The 17451-nt window shown below is 35.8% G+C and overlaps 2 protein-coding genes across 4 annotated transcripts; one reads left to right on the top strand and one right to left on the bottom strand.

Moving 5' to 3' along the window:
• Window positions 1-985: 985 nt before the first annotated feature.
• Window positions 986-9472, top strand: LOC109177654 (DNA-directed RNA polymerase II subunit 1). Its single transcript, XM_019327068.1, has 14 exons — window positions 986-1296; window positions 1411-1674; window positions 2348-2647; window positions 2748-2906; window positions 3076-3237; window positions 3319-3539; window positions 3633-3774; window positions 3895-4230; window positions 4346-4632; window positions 4940-5198; window positions 5307-8344; window positions 8594-8665; window positions 8789-8842; window positions 8929-9472. The coding sequence occupies exons 1-14, from the start codon at window positions 1213-1215 to the stop codon at window positions 9047-9049; spliced, it is 5499 nt and encodes a 1832-aa protein (XP_019182613.1). The 5' UTR covers window positions 986-1212; the 3' UTR covers window positions 9050-9472.
• Window positions 9473-10214: 742 nt separating this feature from the next.
• On the bottom strand, window positions 10215-13858 carry LOC109177661 (protein S-acyltransferase 10-like). Of its 3 annotated transcripts, none has more exons than XM_019327083.1 (12): window positions 13688-13857; window positions 13603-13648; window positions 13372-13486; window positions 12751-12825; window positions 12533-12604; window positions 12205-12342; window positions 12033-12066; window positions 11750-11859; window positions 11511-11597; window positions 11076-11159; window positions 10890-10955; window positions 10215-10577 (listed from the first exon to the last, which is right to left on the bottom strand). In XM_019327083.1, the coding sequence occupies exons 1-12, from the start codon at window positions 13712-13714 to the stop codon at window positions 10400-10402; spliced, it is 1032 nt and encodes a 343-aa protein (XP_019182628.1). In that variant the 5' UTR covers window positions 13715-13857; the 3' UTR covers window positions 10215-10399. The 3 variants fall into 3 exon arrangements, with proteins under 3 accessions (XP_019182628.1, XP_019182629.1, XP_019182630.1); XM_019327084.1 differs by having other exon boundaries at window positions 13691-13857; XM_019327085.1 differs by lacking the exon at window positions 11076-11159 and having other exon boundaries at window positions 13688-13858.
• Between the last annotated feature and the right edge of the window lie 3593 nt (window positions 13859-17451).

Here is a 17451-nt window from a genome sequence, read left to right as displayed (position 1 = left end):
TGTACCAGAGTTCAAAACATCACTATCACAATGAGAACAACTTGTCTCTAATAATGGAGCATCATCCGATATAATTTGTAGTACTAACAATATCATCTAAAAGAAAAAACAATAACAAATGCAACTAAGAAAAAAAATAGAATAGGTTGGGTAGCTCAAGCCAAAGCAATAATTATATGATCAAAGAGTTATGGAGGGTGTTTGGTAAATAGTTGTAGTTAATTGGGTTAGTGATTTTGACTAGCTGATAGCATTAGCTAATTGTAGAAAGATGTTTGATAAATTGGTTGATAATGATTACATGAAAAATGGTTTTTTTTTTTCTTCAAAAAGTTGATCGAAAAAGCTGTTTTAAACATTTTTTTTTTTTTGAATTTTAGCGTTTTGGAGTAAGTTGTTACAAAAAAGCTAATTAATCAAATATTCATATTGATTAGCTAATAAGATAATTATATTACCAAACAACACCATAATCCTTGTAAAATTTCATAGATGTTGATATTGTCATATGTTAAGCAAAGGTATAAAGGATTAAGTTCAACATCTTATTACCTATATATGTGACATGACACTGACAGTCTTGTCATGTAAATCTAAGAAAATATAATGTTTTTTCAATACTAGTTATAACTTTTTTTTTGTAAAAACACTTGAGTTTGACATCATCAATAAGTTGGATTATAGAAACTTATTAAGAAAATTAAAATCAACATGTGACAAATTAGCTTGGAAAAAGAAGCAAGACTAGTAGAGTGATGATCCCAAAAATAAATCTTACGGAGTATGTTTTAGCACAATTGCACAAAGCTTGTATGGAGTGGACACGTGGCGTGTCAAGGATGGGGGCTTGACTTCTTGGGGTTTAAGGGTTAAAGAATAGAGATACGGGTTGGTTTTGCAATTATTACAAAATACAGGGGTCAGATTTAACGCTCAGATAATCAGAAACCCTTGTCGGCCCTACTGCTATATAAGGCCCCTCGAAGCTCAGAAATCACTTTGGTCGAACCCTTCTTCTCTATTGAGAGGAGAGAGCAGAGAGCAAAGATCGACTGATTTCACCGAAATAACAATTGACCAAAGCTATATATATATACACGAATCGAACGCAGAGAGAATTTGAGGAAAACAGTATTCATTTCTTTGATTTTTATGCAGAGAACAGATCAACCCTAGAATCTAGAATTCGATTGGCGCTGTTAATTGGCCGCCATGGATTTGCGCTTTCCGTTCTCGCCGGCGGAGGTCGCCAAGGTCCGGCTGGTCCAGTTCGGCATACTGAGCCCCGATGAAATCGTAATTCCACTTCTCTGAATTTCCACGAGTTCGCGGCAGTTTTCTTCACTGTTTCTGTTAGCTCTAAACTCGGATTCCAAATTCATTGTTTGTTACTTTCGAATTGTTTTGCAGCGGCAAATGTCAGTGGTGCATATTGAGCACAGTGAGACGACGGAGAGAGGAAAGCCGAAGCCCGGTGGTCTGAGCGACCAGAGGCTTGGGACCATTGACCGGAAGCTCAAGTGCGAGACTTGTATGGCAAACATGGCGGAGTGCCCTGGGCACTTTGGTCACCTCGAGCTTGCTAAGCCAATGTTTCATATTGGATTCATGAAAACTGTGCTTAGTATTCTTCGTTGCGTCTGCTTCAATTGCTCCAAAATACTAGCAGATGAGGTACTTTGGTGGCCTCCAAAGTTATTTGATGTCTTCAAGACATGCATTTTACTGATCTCATGAGAATTGCAGTATGATGTAAAGAGAACCATTATAGCCAGCTAAATATTTTTTCACCCACTAACTATGAGAGTAAGTTAACTGAACAAACATTACCAGGCTTTCCAGGTGGGAAGTATACCTGGAGTTAGGGTTTAGATCAGAGAGGATTTGATGCTCTCAAGATCACTCATAGAAATTTTAAGCATGCCCCAATGAGACTCGAAAATGAAGGATTGCTAATTAGCTTGAGTTCCAAAACTTCTTTAACCTATACCTGCTAAATATTTTTGCACCCACTAACTATGAGTAAGTTTTCTGAACAAACATTACCCCGCTTTTCGGGTGGGAAGTATACCTGGAGTTAGGGTTTAGATCAGAGAGGATTGATGCTCTCAAGATCACTCATAGAAATTTTAGGCATGCGGCTATGAGACTCGAAAATGAATGATGCTAATTAGCTTGAGTTCCAAAGCTTCTTTATTTAGATATTAATGAAGATGATCCTGCGAAATATGTGGTTAAGCCTAGAATGTCATACAATGATCTTGTAAATTGATGACATCAATAATATCAGGTTTGTGTCGCTGATAGGTGTATTTAAGATTAATATTAATGATGGTCCTATTTGCAGGACGAACCCAAATTCAAACAAGCAATGAGGATACGAAATCCTAAGAACAAGCTAAAAAAGATTTTGGATGCATGCAAAAACAAAACGAAATGTGAAGGAGGGGACGAAATAAATTTACAAGGGCAAGATTCTGAAGAACCTGTAAAGAAGCCTAAGGGTGGTTGTGGAGCTCAACAGCCCAAAATTAGCATAGATGGTATGAAAATGGTTGCTGAATATAAACTCCAAAAGAAGAAGAATGATGATCCGGAACAGATGCCTGAGCCAGTTGAACGGAAACAACAACTTACTGCAGAAAAGGTAAGCCTCACTGAAAATAAAAGCCTTTTGTGTTTGAGGACCTCTTGCGGCTTTTATGGTTGATTCTAAATTTCTTATCAATATTGGAAACGCCCAACAGGTTCTCAGCATTCTGAAGCGGATAAGTGATGAAGACTGTCAATTGTTAGGGCTGAACCCCAAATATGCTCGTCCAGACTGGATGATTCTTCAAGTACTTCCCATACCCCCGCCACCAGTTAGGCCTTCTGTAATGATGGATACATCATCCCGGAGTGAGGTAAGCATTTACCATTGATGTTTTTAATGATTTCTGGACCAGATTTGGAAATTGCCACTAGTAGTTCCTTGCTTGCCTTTTGCTTCATTTTTACATTGGTCTGTGTTCACACCAATGGAATAGATTTTTTGGATTGTGGGTGGGTATTGATTCCTTAATATTGGTGTAGGATGATTTGACTCATCAGCTAGCTATGGTTATTCGGCATAATGAGAACTTAAAGAGGCAGGAACGGAATGGGGCGCCTGCACACATCATATCTGAGTTTGCACAGTTATTGCAGTTTCATATTGCTACTTATTTTGATAATGAACTTCCTGGTCAACCAAGGGTATGACTGATTTATGATTTTTCAAACATCTTCAAACTGTATTGTTTTTTAAGTGATTGAATTACCTGTTTTGCTATTCAGGCTACTCAAAGATCTGGTAGACCTATCAAATCAATATGTAGCAGATTAAAAGCAAAAGAGGGTCGAATCAGAGGTAACTTGATGGGTAAACGTGTGGATTTTTCTGCTCGGACTGTGATCACTCCTGATCCAACTATTAACATTGATCAATTGGGAGTCCCATGGAGTATTGCTCTGAATCTCACTTATCCAGAAACTGTGACACCGTATAACATTGAGAGGTTTGTTGTAAATTTTCTAAGAAGTCATCTCTCCTTACTCTGGAAGACAATAGCAGTATGCTTACTTGATCATTATAACTGTTCCTTAAACAGGTTGAAGGAACTTGTTGAATATGGTCCTCATCCCCCACCTGGTAAAACTGGGGCCAAGTATATAATCAGAGATGACGGACAAAGGCTTGATCTCCGTTACTTGAAGAAGAGCAGTGATCAACACCTTGAGCTTGGATATAAGGTGAACTTCCTTGTGTTACAGACCTTGATAACTAATTAACTATAGATATACGAGGCTTGCTCTTTTTTTTTTTTTTTTTTTGGAGTTTGGACTGCACTTAACCTTATGAAATTGATTCAGGTGGAGCGGCACTTGAATGATGGAGATTTTGTTCTGTTCAACCGGCAACCTAGTCTGCATAAGATGTCTATAATGGGACATAGGATAAAAATCATGCCATACTCAACTTTTCGTTTGAATTTGTCTGTCACCTCACCTTACAATGCTGATTTTGATGGTGATGAGATGAACATGCATGTTCCGCAGTCATTTGAAACTAGAGCGGAAGTACTGGAACTCATGATGGTCCCCAAGTGCATTGTGTCGCCCCAGGCAAATCGACCTGTTATGGGAATTGTCCAGGACACTCTTCTAGGTTGTCGCAAAGTTACTAAAAGAGACACTTTCATTGAGAAGGTAATGGCCAAAAGTTATTGCTTTAATTTCTTAAACCCATGGGAATTTTAATTATTTTTTTAAAAAATTTGAATTTTATTTTATCATAGCAGAGAGCTTTTCTCATTGTCTGCAGGATGTTTTTATGAACATATTGATGTGGTGGGAGGATTTTGATGGAAAGGTTCCTGCTCCAGCAATTTTGAAACCCAGGCCACTTTGGACAGGGAAACAAGTTTTTAATCTTATCATACCAAAACAGATAAATCTCTTGAGATATTCTGCTTGGCATTCAGATGCAGAAACAGGGTACATTACTCCGGGGGACACTCAAGTTAGAATAGAAAAAGGGGAGTTGCTTTCTGGAACTCTTTGCAAGAAGAGTCTTGGGACATCCAGTGGAGGTCTAATACATGTTATCTGGTATGAATCTTCATCAGATATCTGTTTGTTAGTGCCTTTTTGGTCGTGTGACTTGTACAGATTTGATGAGTCCATTGTACAGATTATCCTTGCACTTTTGTTGTACTGAAAAAGGAATATTAAAATTTTCATTCATTCTTCTTGATGATTATCATCTTGTGCTGCATAAAACATCAAGACTGATCTTTAATTTGTTCTATTTAACAAAATACTTGCACTTAAGTTGATTATGGAGTTTTGGTAAATACAGGAATCGTGTCATATCATTTGATATTTCTGATAACTGACCATTTACTTCTGCACACAGGGAAGAGGTAGGACCTGATGCAGCTCGCAAATTTTTGGGACATACTCAGTGGCTGGTTAACTATTGGCTCTTGCAACAAGGTTTTAGTATTGGAATAGGGGATACAATTGCTGATTCTAGAACCATGGAAAATATCAATATAACTATCTCAGATGCAAAGAACAAAGTCAAAGAACTTATCGATGTTTATCAAGATAAACAGTTAGAGGCTGAACCTGGTCGAACGATGGCTGAAACATTTGAGAATAGAGTAAATCAGGTACTCCAGCCACAAACATTGGATGTTGTTTTCCTCCTTTTTAATACTAATCTTTCTGTAGCTGGTTGCTCTTAAAATCTGAGATCTTCTGTGTGTATATTCATTCAGGTTTTGAATAAGGCTCGTGATGATGCTGGAACTTTTGCTGAGAAGAGTTTAGCAGAGAGCAATAATCTTAAAGCTATGGTTACTGCTGGATCAAAAGGAAGTTTTATCAACATTTCACAAATGACTGCCTGTGTGGGGCAGCAGAACGTTGAAGGGAAGCGAATTCCCTTTGGGTTCATAGGAAGGACGCTGCCTCATTTTACCAAGGATGACAATGGTCCAGAAAGTCGTGGCTTTGTCGAGAACTCTTATTTACGAGGACTGACTCCACAGGAGTTCTTTTTCCATGCTATGGGAGGTAGAGAAGGTCTGATTGATACTGCTGTGAAAACTTCTGAGACTGGATACATCCAGAGGCGACTTGTAAAGGCCATGGAAGATATCATGGTCAAATATGATGGTACTGTGAGGAACTCTTTAGGAGATGTTATACAGTTTCTTTATGGGGAAGATGGTATGGATGCAGTTTGGATTGAATCACAAAAGCTTGAGTCCTTGAAAGTGAAGAAATCAACTTTTGAGAACATGTACAAATATGAGATTGATGATCCAAACTGGAATCCAAATTACATGATCCCAGATGCTATTGATGATTTGAGAACAATACGGGAGATCCGCAGCGTCTTTGATGCTGAGGTTCAGAAGCTTGAATCTGATAGATTGCAACTTGGAACAGAGATTGCTGTTAATGGTGATAACAGTTGGCCACTCCCTGTTAACATTCAGAGGATGGTCTTAAATGCTCAAAAGACTTTTAGGATTGACTTCCGAAGGCCATCTGACATGCATCCTATGGAGATTGTGGAAGCTGTTGACAAGTTACAGGAAAGGCTTAAGGTTGTTCATGGTGATGACTATCTCAGCATAGAAGCTCAAAAAAATGCTACACTTTTCTTCAATATTTTGCTTCGTAGTGCCTTGGCCAGTAAAAGGGTTCTAAAGGAGTACAGGCTTACTAGGGAAGCTTTTGATTGGGTTATAGGGGAAATCGAATCCCGCTTTTTACAATCACTTGTAGCACCTGGAGAAATGATTGGTTGTGTTGCTGCACAGTCCATAGGTGAGCCTGCCACACAAATGACTCTTAATACATTCCATTATGCTGGTGTCAGTGCCAAGAATGTTACTTTAGGTGTACCAAGGTTGAGGGAGATCATTAATGTGGCAAAGAAAATTAAAACCCCATCGCTTTCTGTGTACTTGAAGCCAGAAGTGGCTAAAACAAAAGAAAGAGCTAAAACTGTGCAGTGTGCTCTGGAGTATACCACCTTGAGGAGTGTAACACAAGCTACAGAAGTGTGGTATGATCCAGATCCTATGAGCACACTCATTCCGGAAGATGTTGAGTTTGTTAAGTCCTATTATGAAATGCCAGATGAAGATATTGACCCTGATAAGATCTCTCCTTGGTTGCTTCGCATTGAGTTGAATCGTGAAATGATGGTAGACAAGAAGCTTAGCATGGCTGATATTGCAGAAAAGGTCAACCTTGAATTTGATGATGACCTGACCTGCATCTTTAATGATGATAATGCTGAGAAACTGATTCTTCGTATTCGCATCATGAATGATGAAGCTCCCAAGGGTGAACTGACTGATGAATCTGCTGAGGATGATGTTTTCCTCAAGAAGATAGAGAGTAACATGTTAACTGAGATGGCTCTCCGCGGCATCCCTGACATAAACAAAGTGTTCATTAAGAATACAAAAGTACAAAAGTTTGATATGAATGAAGGGTTTAAAGCGGAGACTGAATGGATGTTGGACACAGAGGGTGTGAACCTTCTAGCTGTTATGTGTCATGAAGATGTTGATGCTAAGAGAACCACAAGTAATCACTTGATAGAAGTGATTGAGATTCTTGGAATTGAAGCAGTTCGCAAGTCATTGCTCGATGAATTGCGTGCCGTCATATCTTTTGATGGTTCTTATGTGAATTATAGACATTTAGCCATTTTGTGTGACACCATGACCTATCGTGGTCATTTGATGGCAATTACTCGTCATGGAATCAATCGCAATGATACTGGGCCCATGATGAGATGCTCATTTGAAGAAACTGTAGACATTCTTCTTGATGCTGCTGTGTACGCTGAAGCAGATTATTTGAGGGGTGTTACTGAAAACATTATGTTGGGTCAGCTTGCACCAATAGGCACCGGTGACTGTGCTTTGTACCTCAATGAGGAGATGTTGAAACAAGCTATAGAAATCCCACTGCCTAGTTACATGGACGGTGGTCTTGAATTTGGCATGACACCTGCTCGTTCTCCAATCAGTGGAACCCCCTACCATCATGATGGTCTTATGTCTCCAATGCTGAGCCCTAATCTCCGGATGTCACCCTCTTCGGATGCTCAGTTTTCTCCTTATGTTACTGGAATGGCTTTCTCACCCACTTCATCCCCTGGATATAGTCCATCATCGCCTGGATACAGTCCATCTTCACCTGGATACAGCCCCACGTCTCCAGGATACAGCCCCACATCCCCCGGGTACAGCCCCACTTCCCCAGGATACAGCCCCACTTCACCCACCTATAGTCCTAGTTCCCCTGGTTACAGCCCCACTAGTCCTGCATATTCTCCAACCAGTCCGTCATATTCACCCACTTCTCCAAGCTACAGTCCTACGTCACCAAGTTACAGCCCTACATCTCCTAGTTACAGCCCAACCTCTCCTGCATACAGCCCAACCTCTCCTGCCTATAGCCCAACATCTCCATCTTACAGCCCAACATCACCGTCCTACAGCCCCACCTCTCCATCTTACAGCCCAACCTCACCATCATATAGCCCAACGTCACCTTCATATAGTCCAACATCACCATCCTACAGTCCAACATCACCAGCGTACAGTCCCACCTCTCCTGGGTACAGTCCCACATCACCGAGCTACAGCCCAACATCCCCATCATATAGTCCCACCTCACCGAGCTACAATCCTTCAGCGAGATACAGTCCATCAATTGCGTACTCGCCTACCAGTCCCAAGATTTCTCCTTCTAGTCCTTACAGCCCTTCTTCCCCAAGTTACAGGTAATTTGAATGTTTCCTCAATATATTTAGATTGTAGAAGACATAGAGATCAACTTTTGTTTAAGAGATTGACTAATCCATGTTTACTGGTTTTATTATTATTTTTTTAAAAAAAATTATTAAATAACTGACGGATTGGATAATAGAGCTAATTGATTTATGGGGGAAGTTGGTAATATAGTATGCTTCACAATTCATGTCAAATGTCATTTTGCTTTTCCAATTTAGCTAATATGACTTGTGTTGCAGTCCTACATCACCATCATACTCACCGACATCTCCAAATTATTCACCTTCAAGCCCAACATATAGTCCAAGCAGGTAATTTCCACATCTATTTTAATTGTTTGGAGTACATGAAAAGAAATACGCAGGAGATGGTAACACTAGTGTAACATGGTTGTATGAAGACTAGATCTAATTTTTGTTTCTATGATATTTCAGCCCATACAACTCTGCTGCAAGTCCGGACTACAGCCCTAGTTCTCCTCCGTACAGGTATGTAAGGCGTAGTTTCAATGAGTTGGAATATGTTCAACTTTATTTTACTCCTGCATGTAAACTCTGCTTTTGCTCGTCTCCAGTCCAAGCGCAGGTTACTCTCCCAGTGCACCTGGGTATTCACCGTCTTCTACAAGCCAATATACGCCTCACATGAGTGACAAGGACGACAAGAGCGTGAAAGACGACAAGAGCAAACGCTAGACACCACAGAATGATGATCGAACTTGCAGACTGCAACTTTTGCTAATGATGGCTGCTGATATTCTGACCTCGTCGTCGTAGCTTATACTGTCATCTACTACTACTACCTATGAACTGTGGTGTGGGAAAGGAAGCTTTGGAGCATTGGTTATGGAGAAGGAAACTACTGGGGAGGAGGGGTTTGGAGTTTCCAATGGCGGCTTCGTCATCGGTCATGTATTATCAATGTTTCTCTTGCTTGAGTGGAACTGTGATTCTGAAGCATCATATTGTAAGATGAAGTGCAATGTCTTTTTCAAGCTTCACCTAGTGGATAATGTGAAGGACTTATCCAGTATCTGTTGTAACTGTAAACATAAGTTTTCTGCGGTAGGGAAACACACTACATTGGTTCATCGTTTGAACGCTGATTATATGGGCATAGATGAGTAGAAGAGTATTAGGACGGACGGATGCTGGTTTTTGAATTAATAGGATTGTTAACGATGGTATTATGGTGAGATTTTTACCATAATAAAATATAATAATGGGTTATTTTAAGGGAAGACTAACCATTGTCACGTTAGGAGGTTTGAATTAAGGTTTGCTTGTTTCCCCATTGGTCACACCTAGTGTGCAACTTGAAGCCTTGGGCACTAGGTAGGGAGCAACACAACTAAGATTGATTGTGCAAACTGTTGCACACGACTACACTGCTGCTAATAATAATAATATATTATTCATAATAAATTTATTATAAATGTATATGCGTATTGCTCTAAAAAAAAGACTGATCCATTCATTCAGTAGATCAACAGTTCAGATGGCAAAAAAGGCAAAAAATTAAGAGGAAAATATGCGGATCAATTTTACAAATTTAAAAATTTACAATAATTATAAAATTAATTTCATTTTTCTTTTTTACTAAATTTTTTAACCATTAATAAATCCTAATAAATAGTTATGATCAATGATTTGAACAAATCACTATATATATATATATATATATATATATATATATATATATATATATATATATATATATATATATATATATATATATATATATATATATATAGCAATAACAAGTTGTGGATGAGCCATTTTAAGTAAAGGATATCTGTACTAGAGAAAGCTTTGGCAAAAGACTTTGACAGTAATTTAGTATGATCTTGCAACGAGAGTGCTAAAGCAAAGGAAGCAATCAGTTTATCATTTCTCCAAAGAATTGTGTGACAAATACAGACAGGGAAATACACAAGCATATTTGAATCATAAGGTGTGTGGCGGGTGAGGGGGTGAGACAAATAACAAAAGTACATCTGAGGGGAACATTTTGTAACAAGGGAGGGGGGTAGATGGGCAGAGCTATTAACAACAGCAGCGACAAGACAAGATATCGAAGCATGTATAGGGTCTTGACTTCTCTTCAATTTCCCGCGCTGTTGGTAGTGGCTCCATCCTGTATATGTTGCTTGGAGCGCAGCAAAAGTCGTACAAGTTTCTGCATGCTCCTTTGCTAAATGGAAACACTCTTTCAGGAATCCCCCTGCATTGCATATCAATCTGTGTTTTAGAATCATTCATCATTTTTCATTTGGTAACCTATCTTGACGTGTTTGCAGTAACTACTATTGATCAATCTTTTGATAGCAAAGCATTCAAAGTCATTTCAGTTAATCCATTGGCTGAGTGTTGAGAGTTTTGAAACTTTGGAACCAGTTTCAAAAGTTGTCTTGTGTGTGCATCTATCTCTATATCTTGGTCCCTGAATGACGTGGGAGACTTGTACAGTGAGCTCAACCTTTTAGCAAAGCATTTGTGCGATATCATATCATTAGGAAGCAAAATGGAAACTGACCTTAAATATTGGATGCGTCGCCTCCTTACAAGCTCGTAGGTGGTCTGGTTTGTCAAAACAAGGTAGCTGTTCAAGATAAAAATTCAGTTCAGTATATTATAGGTTATTACAGCACAGAAGAACCATAGATCTAAATGGTGGGCTCCTACTGCTCTGATAAATACTAAAAGTGAAGAAAATACTCACCTATGGAAAAGTAGGAGGAGAAGCAAAAACACGAGGCATACGAATAAAACAGCTAACAACAATATCACAAATGTGTATATCCACCTGAAATTTGAGGAAAAAATGCTCCATTAAATAATGTTAATTGGATGTTTAAATTGAGCTAGTCATTTCAAGGCATCACAAATATGGTTTATCATTTCGTGAAATAATGAATATTTCACAACTGTCTCATATTTAACATAGAAACATAAAACTATAGAATATAATAACCCATGAATATCATGGATTTGAGATATTACAAGAATCCTCCTTTTACCATTAAGTTCTATATCAAGGGCCAAGGAAATATATGATGGGATTAAGACAAAGTTATCTTTGAGTCGTAAATAGACCAGAAACGAGGAAAAAAGTGAAAGATGTATCAAGACAAAAATGTCAACGACAGATACATACCAGGGCTTTGATATATTAGACTTGAGGTATTGAATGTATAAGATGCCAGTCCAAATGCACAAGGCGGTTTCCTCACTAATGTACCACCTAGTATAAAATAATAAATAAAGGGTGTTCACAAACTTTCCATATGTGGGCAAATGAAGTATAGAAAATTATTTTTAAAAGAATTAGCAGAAAGATGTTCGATTCAGCAGACATACTGTAGGTCTGCATCACATAGAATAATGTACACTTACCAAAATTTGCAGTGATTACCCTGCCCTATACATGTCCCAAGCCAAACACAATGATGATCAAACTGGAGAACACATTTGTCACAGTCCTGACAGTGTTTAGTTCGCGGGGGCTGCATAAATTTTCCAAGGGAAGAAACGTGAATAGGATTGTATTGCTTGAACTGTAATTAATTTCCTAATAATGTGAAAAGTACAATCATAATTATAGTGCACTGAAGTGAACGGCCATTTTCAAACACACAAAAGATAAAATAAAATAAAATAAAATAGAAAGACACTCTACCTGCAGGGCATTACAGTGAGTGCATGTCACAGTTCTGAAAAACACCAGGAATAAATTAGTCATGAAAATTGAAGGATTTTGATGTAGAGCCAATAAGATAGTTGCAGAGCATTGACAATGGGTAAGGAACAATAAGAAAAACATAACCATAATGATTAAACCACTCACCGACCTAACAGATGTTCCATGGGGGTACATATCCATCACAAGCTTTGTCCAAGATGTCGCATTACTATCTAAAAGATCTCTGCCCACCTTGCTCTGATCAATTGTAATAACTACACTGCCATTTTTGCTTGAAGCAGGTTGCCTTTGCTTGATCATTCAACATCAAGATAAGCAGCATAAAAAATCAATAATTATTAGCTGATTATTGAAGAAGCTTTCTGGCCTTGTAACACTTTACGTAATCATATAAGATAACAGAATTCTTCCCAAATTCATTAAATGTCTTTTTCTTTACATACATGTATACACAATCAGAAGGATAGTTCTCTTACTTTGAGGCCACTGACATCCTATTAGACAAGGCACCTTCCTCATTCACAGCCCTCATTGCATCAAGAACATACCTATATTTTTCCAAAAGAAAAGGGAAATGAGGTTAAAGTTGTCCTCAGAATAGAAACCTTTCTATACTATGGGCACTCCAAACCAAGCGTAATGAAATGCAATAATGATGGATATAAAACAAAAAAGAAAAGAAAAAAAAAATTACCCAGGAGAGGAGCCAGAAGTGATGAAATACTGAGCCAGTGTAACAATAAACAACAATAAATACATCGCTGTATACCTATCAGAAAAAAATCAATTAACAATAGGAAGGTTATTTTCAATTTTATCAGCAGAAATTAGAAGAAATTAATATCCATACCAAATTACCAATAGTCCACAAAATACATTTTGCTTCATCCATTGGCTTCATTCCATTAAATTTCCCCCAACAATAATCAAAATGTTAAAATATCAGTCTGACACTACACAACCAAAAGACCAGAAGGGTTGAGACTTCACTCTCGAGTAAGAATCATGATCTCTCTAGTTAAAGCTAGCGAAAATACTAAATTGGATGTAATGGTATTGAGACTTCACTCACTAAATGCATTTATAAATCCAATATTATCAACAAAACACATTGCTATTACCATAGAGTTAGTTACCAGTCAATCCTCAGCACCTAGAAAATTAGCAATTCCCTTCAGTAGCTAAACATAAATCTCAGTACCTATAATTTCATATATATTTATGCCGTGCAAAGAAAGCAATTCTCAGCCAAATTAAACCCCAACTAACCAAAAAGATCAAAAACTCAGAACAGAGTCAAATACACCATCATTACCATGGCTCTTGTCGCGTTTTCTCAACCAACTCTTTGTTAATAATAAATAGAACACCGGCGTAGACCACGTGCAGCATAACCAACGCTACTTTCAATCCCAGCGTAGCTCTCCGAGCTAAGACCCAAAAAAAATGTTTCAAACTTCAAATTCAACAGACTACGAGCTCAAACACACGCACTGCGCGTGTAAAATCACGTGTAGCTATAGAGAGAACCGATTAATTTAGTTACCGGGATCGGAGACGCAGGGGAAGAGGCGAAAACACCGGTCGGAGAATCGATCCCACGTATCGCGGTTGCCGCCGCCGCCGCCGCCGCCGCCGCCGCCGCAAAGTGCGCCCATTTCCTTCACTCACTTGGGAAGATTCTCCGTCACTCACTCACTCATTGCAGGAAATCTCAATCTGGAATCGCAGTTGCAGTCTTCAACGTCGGGTTGAAACGCAGGCTCCGAGAAGCTAGAGAACAAGGGAGTCACCGACCTACAATTAAAATATTTATTAAAAAATTACAATTAAATATTTATATTAACCAAAAAAAAAAAAAAAAAAAAAAAACTCATTACACATAAATTGGTTACTATATCATGATTTGGTATATGTTATAAAAATAGTTTGTATGATAATTAACTACCAAAAAATTTATACAATAATACAATTTTAGGTAATAAATGTTATGAAGTAATTCTAAAATAATGAGGGAAATTACAGAATTCACAATACTATTATAATTGCTCCCTCAAGGTGTAGAGAATTCAATGAAAGTGTATGTTGTCTCATTTATATTGGTATCAAATTAGATAGTACAACTTTATTAAGGATATAATATTATCACGTAAAATAATGTAAACATTATTTATAATTTTTTTATTATTAGTACGAGTGTCGGACTTGAGTAAATTCGTATTATAGATTTGTTTCTTGGCTGATAAGTTTTGTCGTGTCAAATTAATTATTTACAACCCAGTTGGTGATTATGTGAGTAGAGTTTGTTTTGCAAAACAATACAACTAAAATCATAAAATATGCAAAACGGTACTTTTCTATCATATTATATAAATATATAGCAAATATTGTTGTGGTTTTTTTCTCTCTCTCTCTTTTTTTTTTTTTTTTTTTTTTTTTTTTGGTGCAATAATAAGTGATTTTTAATTTTAGATATATTTTTGGGATAAGATTAAATGAGCCATTGAAATTTCATAAAGAGATGCAATTAAACTATCGAATTGAAAAAGGTACACCTAAACTTTTTTTTAAAAATACAATTATGTTCATTTTATTACCTCCTATTGTAGTTAAACATCATGTCATACGCTATCTCATTTTTCTATCAGTTTAAAAAATTGTTGCATACATCATGTCATACGCTATCTCATTTTTTTTTTTTTATCAATTTTAAAAATTGTTATGTACTATGCAACTAGCTAGACGAAGAAGAATTGTCTCCATCTTGATAAGTGGAAGAAGGTTATTTATCACGATAGGCGATTGTTTTTTTTTTTAAAGAAAAAAATATCAAATAAGACCTTCAACTTTTATCTAAATAACAATTAGACCATTAAACTAAAAAAAAAAAAAAAAAAAAAAAAAAAAAAAAAAAACTCAAAATATTATCACATAATCGATTTAAAATAACTTATGTGTTGCCCAATTGAGTTTTAAACATGACATGACATCTATGTGCTAAACTATATATATTATATTAAAAATATGTTCATCTCTTCCTTGCGGGATGCGATTAAATTTTGGTTGCAATTATGCACAAACTTATCTTTTTTTGCCTTAAAATACTTAGCTACTCATCCTTGTACAATAGATACACAAAATAGGAGAGGTAGAGGGAACCATAAATGTAAATTAAATAAGAGGGATGAAGAGAAAGAAAACTTATGTATTGATATTTGAGAATAATATAATCCAAATTGTAAATTTGGGAATTGAAGATATACAATAAATATACTGTAATATAAAATAATTAAATTGTTGATAATTTAAAGTAAAAAATGAAGGAAAAATGAAGAATAATAAAAGAGAGATCGAAGGGGAATATAAGAAATAAGTCAAAATATCGTAAATTTCATATTAGGGCCATTTGACATAGGCACAACGAGACTGTGGTTGAAAATATCGAGCACATGAATATTTGGAACTACTAACTCTACATGTAATCTTCAGTAGTTGTAGTTGTGGTCTTGTGGATGGTTCCAGAAGCCTATTACCACTAGCCACAATCGTAACTCAGCTTGTCTTCAATTGATTATATTTGCTCATCAATTATCCAACACGTTCATAGTTCATCTCGACACGTCCAATTTTTTTTTTTTTTTTAAATGCCTCACTTTTGTTTTCCAACCATATTCTTGTGCTGCAATGACTTTGAAACTTGATAAAAATGTGACAGTGTTTGTTTCAAAACATCACTTTAATTTCTTGTCAAGTCATCTAAGCACACTCAATCATTAAACAAGTGACAAAATGGGCTCAATAAAATAATGAGTAGCAATAAAAAATAAAAAATACTAAGAAATGTAAGTAAAAGGAGAGTGTTTATGACACTTATAATAATAATTTCTATGCGCGATGTGCAAAAATATATGCTCAATATTTATATTTTTTAAAATAACTAACAAATCCCTACTAATTAAAATCTATATGAATTCAAATTTATTTGTTATAATAATTCAATATATAATGTCTACAAATATTATTATCATTAAAAATATTTAAGAAAATATATGGTGGATGCATGTGCATGGTAACAATAATGGAAAAGGTAACATAAGTTATTACGGTATGGGTATTTTTGTCCAAAAAATTATATAGTACAACTCTAAAAGCACAAAGTACAAAATGATTAGCATTAAAAACATGGACAAAAATGAGGGATATAACTTTGATTGAGACTTATTATGTTTTTAGATAATAATAATAATAATAATAATAATAATAATAATAATAATAATAATAATAATAATAATAATAATAATAATAATAATAATAATACCAACTTTGTTTTATAATTTTTTTTTTAAATTTTACAAATGCACATGAAAGTATAAATACCAATTCTCAATTAAATTAGTTTCATCAATAATGATCAATAACATATGTGAGATGTTTAATTAGGAGAAGAATTCTAGGTTGCTTGATTGGTTCTATACCCTTTTTGACAGCATAATATAATTGCAAAATAATGCACCACATTGGATTGGAACAATTCTCTCGACTTAATCGAACATTTCATAATTTTCATTTACTGCCGAATACGAAATACCATGATTTAATTTAACGTATATATCTGAAAATTGTACATTAAATTATTTTTAAAAAATATATATTACGTATTACTATTTGGTTGGTGAAAATAGTTTTAATATTAGATATTGTGAGATGTTTGAAACGTAATAAAGTTAATTTTAACGTGTAAGATATAATAAAACATTTATCACAGGTTCTTGGAATAATATATATGATTTAATCCTAACTATAATTGGAAGAAGTTTGATGTAAAGACTAATTTCATGATCGCCATTGATGAAGAACACATTTTTTTCCCTATTGGTTATTTTTATGTGATTTTTCATATTGATAGGACAGAGTTATTTTGGTAATTATTGTTATATGAATTATATATATAGGATTATAAGTCAAACACATTGTGCTTAGATGACATGTAGTGACATCTTTCAAAAGGGGGTCAAAATCTCAATAGATGCGTTGTAGGATATAGGATTATAACATGAACCAAAAGTGACAGGTCCACCCGATTAAGCAGTGATATGGCAATTAAAATTACAATTTTTATTTTAATATTTCAAATTGTTTCCCGGCCAGAGACGAAGGATGGAAGGGGGTTTGATTTCTATTTTTATTATTTTTTAAAATTTGAAATTTTTGAAAAAAAAATATATTACATTTTAAGATTTTAGCTGTCACGTTAAACTTAAGAATCGGACATTGGAGACTTCTAATCTAGTTATACCAATTTGACTTGTTCAGAGAGCCAATTGAATTTTTTATTTTCTATTTTTAATATTAGATGACCCAATTTCATTTTTGCATACTAATATCTTAAAATCTT

This window comes from Ipomoea nil, unplaced genomic scaffold (genome assembly GCF_001879475.1).
Source record: "Ipomoea nil cultivar Tokyo-kokei standard unplaced genomic scaffold, Asagao_1.1 scaffold0805, whole genome shotgun sequence".
In the NCBI taxonomy this organism is placed as follows: Eukaryota; Viridiplantae; Streptophyta; class Magnoliopsida; order Solanales; family Convolvulaceae; genus Ipomoea; species Ipomoea nil.
Note: the sequence above shows the minus strand (reverse complement) of the source record. Positions and strands in the feature narration are given on the sequence as shown.

Coding starts and splice junctions, on each gene's coding strand:
- LOC109177654 (XM_019327068.1), top strand. CDS start 1,213: ATGGATTTGCGCTTTCCGTTCTCGCCGGCGGAGGTCGCCAAGGTCCGG. Junction 3,540..3,632: donor ACACCGTATAACATTGAGAG/GTTTGTTGTAAA, acceptor TTCCTTAAACAG/GTTGAAGGAACTTGTTGAAT. Junction 8,666..8,788: donor CCAACATATAGTCCAAGCAG/GTAATTTCCACA, acceptor ATGATATTTCAG/CCCATACAACTCTGCTGCAA.
- LOC109177661 (XM_019327083.1), bottom strand. CDS start 13,714: ATGGGCGCACTTTGCGGCGGCGGCGGC. Junction 12,826..13,371: donor AAAACGCGACAAGAGCCATG/GTAATGATGGTG, acceptor TTTTTCTGATAG/GTATACAGCGATGTATTTAT. Junction 11,598..11,749: donor GGTAATCACTGCAAATTTTG/GTAAGTGTACAT, acceptor ATTTTATACTAG/GTGGTACATTAGTGAGGAAA.